Source organism: Haliotis rufescens, unplaced genomic scaffold, assembly GCF_023055435.1.
Source record: "Haliotis rufescens isolate VD_foot unplaced genomic scaffold, xgHalRufe1.0.p SCAF_14, whole genome shotgun sequence".
Classification (NCBI taxonomy): domain Eukaryota; kingdom Metazoa; phylum Mollusca; class Gastropoda; order Lepetellida; family Haliotidae; genus Haliotis; species Haliotis rufescens.
This window is the reverse complement of record NW_025963824.1, coordinates 6625141-6633391: the sequence shown is the minus strand read 5'-3', so window position 1 is coordinate 6633391 and position 8251 is coordinate 6625141. Positions and strand designations below refer to the sequence as shown.

Genomic DNA, 8251 nt, shown 5'->3' with positions numbered 1-8251 from the left:
TGTAACTATCATCAACCAGTGTTTTAAGCTAACTCATTGCTGAACAATTTTTAATATTGGCTAGTGTTGTGCATAACCACCAGTGGCTAAAGTGATGACGTAAATCCTGCTGGGGTATCTTGCAGGAAGCAGAGGTACTGTAAGTCCCCATGATCCCCAGCGAGGTGGCCTAGCTTTGGTTACTGATGGCCTATAGCCCGTGTTTTAAAACTGTATTGAGGATATTGTTATGTATCTTTGATAAAATGTGTTTTTCAATGTAAATTTGCATTGATGACTCACTTGTGGAAATATCAACTTGGTTTCGTCGCTATATGGCTGAAATAATGCCGATTCAACGTTAAATTTAACTCACTCATTCATTCATTCATTTACCTTACTGTCGGTGCATAATGTCAGATAACACTGTGCTCTGTTAAACTGTTATCGACATGTCTGTCATGTGCATATCATATTTGTTATTGCGCAACAGCAGTGGGTTACACCACGTGACGATCAGGTAGCTTTGCAATATGGTCGTGGTTATATACTTAGTGACTGAGAAGCCGTCAAGACTTAAGGGCAAAGGTTTGATTTATGGACGCGTCTCATTGCAGTATCGTTATAAACGTGTAAACGTGACCAGTTGCTTGTACGCAACAACAGTGGATTTCAACATGTCAACTGCCATAAATCTTCGAACTGATTGCTTCCGTGGGTCCTGTAGTGACGCTATCTCTAAATACTGTTTACACAGTTCCCCACTTCACATCAGCGGGAACGCTAACACCACGAAGCCTTCAGGTCGCTTTGAACTTTGGACGCGGTTAGAACATAGTCACTGAGCAGCCGTCAACAGTAACAACAACATCACTATGTTTCATTCGTGAAATGTTCTGCTTATAACTCAGGGATCGAAAACAAGTCTTCTTGAAATAGGAGTTTGTATACAGAATAGAAATTCACAATCTCTCAGATGAATATCCAAGGTCACAACGTCTCCGTTGGAGGACAGCAAGTAATACACCAAGTCGAGGGTAAGAACAGGCTTTGTTTGAGTTAAAGCTAACACATTAAATTACGGTTATTGTGCGAATTGCTTAGATTCACTCTGGTAGTTGATGAGTTTTCAGCATGGCGACAGTTTCTTCAATGCTACAACATTCAAGAAGCAATGACAAAAATTCGAGGATACCCTCATCTTTCCGCGAACACCTGGTATCATCACTATTTCATAGTGATTCATAAACACATGCTCGTGACATAGTCGATTAGCAAAATGGCTTTTAACAGTCTTGGGGCGGTCGGGTAGCCTAGTGGTTAAAGCGTTCGCTCGTCACGCCGAAGACCCGGGTTCGATTCCCGACATGGGTACAATGTGTGAAGCCCATTTCTGGTGTCACCCGCCGTGATATTGCTGGCACATTGCTCACTCACTCACTTTTAACAGAATTCTGATTATGGAAATGGTCTTTGTTGCTTTCATTCATGCAACTGACTTTTGGATACGTATGTGTAGCATTAATGTCAAGCATTAATTCGTTTGGCTTTCACGTTATTGTTGTGTATAATATGACATGTTGTACGTGATCAAATCTTCGATTCGCGCTCACGTTAGGTATGGATCTAACAATGATGAACATTTGAATACACCGAATTAACATATTCAACTATAGCCAGACGATACAGGTAAAAAACAGATATATATTATACTTAATATAAATACGACACAGAAATGTTGCTCAACGAGGCACGCTATAAAGCTTCAGTACATATTATGTTAACGTGGTGAGTGAATTCAATGAGATCCTTATGTCACAGTGACACGTCATTCAGCAGTTTGTTTACCCACACGTCTCGTTGTGCACAGCCTATTGATAATAGAGCTTTAGCTAGCAGTTCAACTTCAGCTGGGTGTCAGAGATATGTGCAGCTAAAACTTGATTCGAAAGACATATGCCTGGTGTGCTTTGAACTGAAAGTGTCATAGCGGTGGTTAACGGTTAGCATTTAAGTATATTACTATCTTCGGCCGTATTGGCAGTAAAGCGACTTGTGCGTATGATACAATGGATAAACAACTAAATATGCTTCCTGCTTACTAAACCTCATTTTGAGATCCAGTCTGTACTGCCTGACGTCGGACATGCTACCGTTTTAACTAACGTCGGCCAAGCCATGAGAACAAAATATACATTCATACATCTAATTTATAAGAGGCGACACTGTTCGTTCTAGTGGTAAGACTTGGTTAATACATATTATAGTATTTCAAATATGAAGATCGATGCTCATGATGACAATCACTGGAATGTCTTGTCCAGATTCGATTACTTACACACCGTCATATAGCAGGAATAGAACTGAGTGCGGTGTTAAACAACACGCACGCACGCACGCACGCACGCACGCACGCACGCACGCACGCACGCACGCACTCACTCACTCTTTCGCCCACACATTCACCATTGACATAATTTACTTATGTTTTTTATGTCTTTATTTGATTTCAGCGACAAACCAAGTGTGTTTTCAGATCGGATATTTAATACGTACAACTTTCAAGATGAGGTTTCAAATTAGAACAATTTACAGGTTTTGAAACAGAAAAAAATATCACAAGTTCCAAATTTAGAAATAAAATAAAACACACATTTTCTTTATCTCCCAGGAAAAAGAAGTAGAATATAAATTGTTTGGAAAGAACTTCAGGACTGGGTAGACAAATAATAAGCTTCACACATTGTTGACAAATCCCCCCGCCCCAGCACGCTTGTCATAGAGAGAATAATCAGTCATCGTATCCTATAACGTGGTTGTTTGATCAGGTTTTCGATTTGCCGGTTTGTGTGGTCCAGATTCGAACATTCCGAAACGTCAAACAACATTCACCCAGTCATTGAATAAAATGTTTCAGGTGGACCAGAAGGACGCGATGACGAGGAAGAAGGGAACGTGTGTGTCGGTGGAACCCAGGTCATACATAAATATGCTTCACCTGCAAATGGTAAGATCTGATCTTTGCCAAAACTGATTCAAACTATGTGAATGTGTGGATAAGATAACTTTGCGTGTGTATGCCTTCATAATTAACAGTAATTATACATATACATTGTACGTAAGGCCTCGTGAAGATCCGGTAAAATTTGTGTTTTACAACGCTTGTCGTGAGAGGTTAATGGCGTGATGAGGTGATCGGCACCGCTGTCTTGGAAGATGCATGTCATCGTACCTCTATGATGTTCGCCCTTTTCACTCATTGGCCATGAATCGTTAAGGTCGTTTTTACTTGACGCCATAGCAAAAAACAAAGACTATTGTGGAACTAAGCGTTGTGAAGTTGAAGAAAAGGACTAGAGAGAGCAATATTTCATTCTAGCAAGGACTGAAATTCCAGCAAATTCTACACATTTCATATTTGTTGTTTGTTTGATGCCGCGCGCAGCAAATTGTAGCTGTGTCGTTGGCCTGTAAATAATCGACCCTGGACCAGGTAATCCAGTGATTGATACAGTGGATAGCTGTTGGTGCCAGGGTACGATGACCCGTACATGACCAAGTCAATGACCCTGACCACCCGATTCAGTTGATCGCCTCTTTGGACCAGCATAGTTTACTGGAATCCTATTCTAACTTGGAATCCCAAGGGGCTATATAAGGACAATAAGGGAATAATTGGCCCAGGGATCTAAGGCGCCACAGTTAGTTAAGTTTGCTGCTGTCAGACTAAAATATGGTATCTCTTGAAATGAAATTGAACAAATATCACGTCTATTAATTTCCTAGAAAATAGATACGTTATATATGTCAATCGTTAAGCATGGGTGGCTGTCCAAATAATGCAAACCACCTTTCTACTTTGAAACAGCTTTTTTTAACTTTCCAAATCATGACTCAGAAATGAACGCCATCGATGGCAAAAGTCATAAGCTGATCATTATGATCAAATAGTTAAAATAAGGACAGTGGTACAAAATGTAAAATTATAGTACACAAGGTGCTACTGTTTACACCGTTATCATTATAGCATCACTTCATCTTATTGCAGAATGGGACAGTGAAGTTAACAGGCACATTCAACATAAGGTCTGGACTACTGTGTGCTCTGTGGTAAAAGAACACGTCCTGAAACACCCAGTTACCATCATCATAGGAAGCCCTGGCGAGGGAAAGACGACAACAGGATATATGGTAATGGAAGACTTCTTGAAAAAAAGATGGCACACGTTCATTCCAAAAACGCCACAAGAATATTTTTCTCACAAGATGGTAGGAAGGACGATTGTTTTGTTGAATGATATTTTCGGGGTATTTGAATATGATGAGTTTGGTTTGAAAGGATGGCTTCGAGCTTTTGATGACATAAGATCCCATGATATCAAAAGCTCTGAAGTTAATGCAGTGGAAACAAACAGTGTGAAGTACATCATTGTAAGCAGAGACTATATATGGAGAGAAGCAGAGTACAAATTAGGAAAGTTCATCAACAATATTTTCCAGAAGGTCAATATTATTGATATCAATTCTTCTGTTGAAGCTAAGCTAAAGCTTGATGATAAGCTCCAAATCATTAATGCCATGACAAGCAAATATGGCGTAGAGCTTTCGAAAGATGCCATTGAAAGAATTGTCACTGTACCAAGTCTGCATGGTTTTCCACATTGTGCAGAACTGATGTTTACCCTGCAAGAAACGATAGAGGACGCCGAGGCATTTATGAGAGAGCCACTCATCTTCCTGAAGGAGACAATCAAACAGTTGTGTGATGATGCTGTAAAACGCCACGTCTTTTGTCTACTTCTTAAACAGGGAGGGGACATGCTACTTTATAAGACAACAGAACAGTTACAAGATGCTGGAAAGGGTTTGTTTCCTGATCACATGATGGGTGTCGTTGATGTTCATGCTTTCCAGAGGACATGTAAGGTGTTGGAAGGACCGTATCTTCAGAGAGAGGAAGACAGGATAAAGTTTTCCCACCCTTCAGTACTTCATAGTGTAGCTGTGAATCTTGGATGTGACTACCCTGAGTTGTTAATTAAACACTGCGACATGAGCGTGTTGAAGGACATCCTCAGACATGGAAATGAGCCTGATGAGAAGCATGTGGATGTCACGGACACCATTCTGCCCATTGTCATTGATAGATTTGCAAAGGAGCTTTCCCAGGGAAGCATGAAACAAGTGCTCTCTCATGTCCTTCTGCAGTGGGAGGAGTTTGTAGTGAATTTGCTCGATTGTTCCGAGATCCCGAACGATTTGCCAGAGCTGGTTGATGCAGCCACAGGAGAGTCCTGCTTGTATCTGGCATCTAGCAACAAGAAAAATGTGTTTTTAAAAGCGCTTCTGAGAAGGTTCCGTATATCTGAAGTTAACTTGGTAAATGCTTTGTTTGGTTGCTGTGAGTTTGGAAACAGCAATGGAGCTAGTTATCTCCTTTCATCGAACCAGAACAATTTATCAAATGTAAGGAATAACAAAGGTGAAACATTTCTTATAGCTGCTGCCAGGAATAGACACACTGACGTATGCAGGGTAGTCCTTACTTATCAAAGCATAGATTGGAGGAACTTACATGGAGACAGTGCTATGCATCTAGCTGCAGAACAAGGCAATACTGAACTCATAAAGCTATTGATAGATCGCGTTAATGATGTGGATCAGAACAATAATAAGATGGAAACAGCCCTTCATAAAGCATTACTTGGTGGACATCTTGCGACGTCAAAGGATCTTCTGCGAAAGGGGGCTGATTTTACTAAGACAGAGTCAATGGGACTGACGGCACTTCATTGTGCTTGTTACACAGGTTTATCTGAAATTGTTGAGATTCTGGTGGAGAAAGGGTGCAACCTCAGTGCAAAAGACAAACGTGGAAGTCATGCAATCCATAAAGCTGCTGAAAGAGGACATACTGAAGTAGTAGAATTTCTGCACAAAACTGGGTGTAGTGTGCACACATCTAACAATGCTGGTGTCACTTGTCTACACTTGGCAAGTTATAATGGTCACATTGATACTGTCAAATGTCTTCTGAGGTTAGGCTGTGATATCGATGCCAGAAGTCGGATTGGATATACACCACTAATGCACGCAGCAGCTGGAAGCCAGTTGGAAGTGCTTGAAACCTTAGTGGACCAGGGAGCAGATATCAATGCTGTGGACATATTAGGGCATACTCCATTCATCATATCCATTTATTTGTTTTGTCCAGATGCAGCTTTGTTTCTGCTTCACAGGGGTGCAGATACAAGTCTCAAAATGGATCTGTCATTTTCAAAGGGTCTTGAATTTCTTCAGTTGGTATCTCCAGACGGAAGATTTAGAAATGTAGTACTCTGCCTCCTTCAGATCAGCAAAATGATGGAACGGTTTCTTCCACAAACTACAATGTCAGCCCTTGTGCTCAGTGTGTTAACAGGTCAAAAGAACATTATGGTTAATATTCTAGGTCAAGGAGAGGATCCATTTGTTACAATTTTGGGTGGAAACCTTCTCCACTTTTGCTGTGAAATCCCAAACAGGGTCGACGTGACCTATCGCCTTACCATGGGCACGCTTAGTCTTCTATCTCTGGGTTGGCCTAAAGTGCCCATTACAACCATTTTGAAACCCTTATGTGCTCCTGATGTTGCTGAGGAACTTATTCAAAGGGGAGTCGATGTCAACGCATTTAATAGTGATGGTTTTGCTCCTTTGCATCTTGCAGCTGAAAATGGCTATGTTGGTATGTTGAAAGTATTACTGGACAGTAACAATTGTTTCATCAATCCAAGATCTCACAAGGATAGGTCAACTCCTTTACATGTGGCCGTGAAAAGCAATCACACAGATGCAGTAAAACTGCTGTTGAGGCATGAGTGTGATGTAAACAGCAAGGATGTTGCAGGTAGAAGTCCAGTACATTTGGCTTGTGAGACAGGCAACACCACTGTTCTGAAAGACCTTCTGTCCAAAGGAGGTGATGCAAATATTCAGGATCAGAAAGGCAATACACCTCTTCACTATGCAGCCTGGCGAGGTCGCCGTTCCTGTGCACTGTATCTGATGAATACTGCGAATCTCTTGGACATGCAGAACAGGTATTCATTCAGAGCAGTAGACTATGCCTATGCACGCTGCAACATTCCCACAGGCAAGGTTCTTGAGGAGCATTTCCCTCCACTGAGTCGTGTCAGACGGTGTAAACTTCAAATACTGAGAGTTGTGTGTGCGAACCCCATTGTTGATTTCATCTTGAACAACCCCCTGAAGACAATATGTATAATACTACTTGTATCATCAATCATAGGTCTTGTACTGTTGCTGTAACAAACATTCTCGGATATAATACCACCAAGTCGTCGCATTCTCAGCATGAGACAGATCTTTGAAGGAGCACCCAGGCTAATCTGATAACCAAAGTGTTATGATGATTATCAGAGAGAAGAACCTGTGACGTTTCATCATAACGAATGTTCCCGGGATCTAGTCTGCCAAGACAGCAGAAGGTCTGTGGTTCGATCCCCTTAAAGACGTTAAAAGATTGTACTTGTTTTTACCCTGCTTTACGTTCATCCTTAAAGCGACAAAACTAAGGATTGGGCGAGTGAGTATACTGTTTGTATTCATTGTAAACTCTGACATGGTATCCTGAGTTAGATCTTTCAGTATATGTGGTTATTATAGCAAGGTTTGGGGTATAACGAACTTAGTTATGAGGACACTGCTGGGATATCTGGAGTTGACCCTTACCAAAGTCACACAAAAAAAATAATTTAAAAACTATTGAAGGGGGGGGGGGGGGGGGGGGGGGGGGCTGCACTGTATTACTGAATTTAAACAATGACTCATACCTGTTTGCGTTGGCCAAATATATCATAATTTTACGAGCATGTTGTATTGTTAACTTCGGTTCTGTTAAAAAACGATGAGGATGAATATCTTACATGTATCTTTTGTGATGAAAGTTTTTGCTGACAGGCATATTTTGCTTGGCTGCATGAACCATGAAATCGTAAGGGAATCTCATCAACCACACAGCTAAACGATTTATTCCTCCCTGTGAGCCAGCATCTCATCTTGAAATATCTGATAGAAATAGAAAAACAACCTTAAATATGTTTGAATAAATATTCCCTTGTCTTTTGCGTAGTGTTGTACCCCGAAGAAATGTCTGATCCAGACTCGATTGTCATAGATTTAAGGCTTCGGTAAAGCTTTCAGAACATTTCATGGAAGATATGTGGGGACATTTTCAAGTTTGACAAGTTGTTCCTGTATACATTTATAT

At 40.9% G+C, this 8251-nt stretch overlaps 1 protein-coding gene across 1 annotated transcript; it reads left to right on the top strand.

Annotated features, from left to right (window-relative positions):
- The first annotated feature begins 533 nt into the window (after nt 1–533).
- Nucleotides 534–7718, top strand: LOC124112875. The gene is made up of 3 exons (XM_046473048.2): nt 534–1016; nt 2897–2986; nt 4028–7718. The coding sequence occupies exons 1-3, from the start codon at nt 956–958 to the stop codon at nt 7288–7290; spliced, it is 3414 nt and encodes a 1137-aa protein (XP_046329004.2). The 5' UTR covers nt 534–955; the 3' UTR covers nt 7291–7718.
- The last annotated feature ends 533 nt before the right edge of the window (nt 7719–8251 follow it).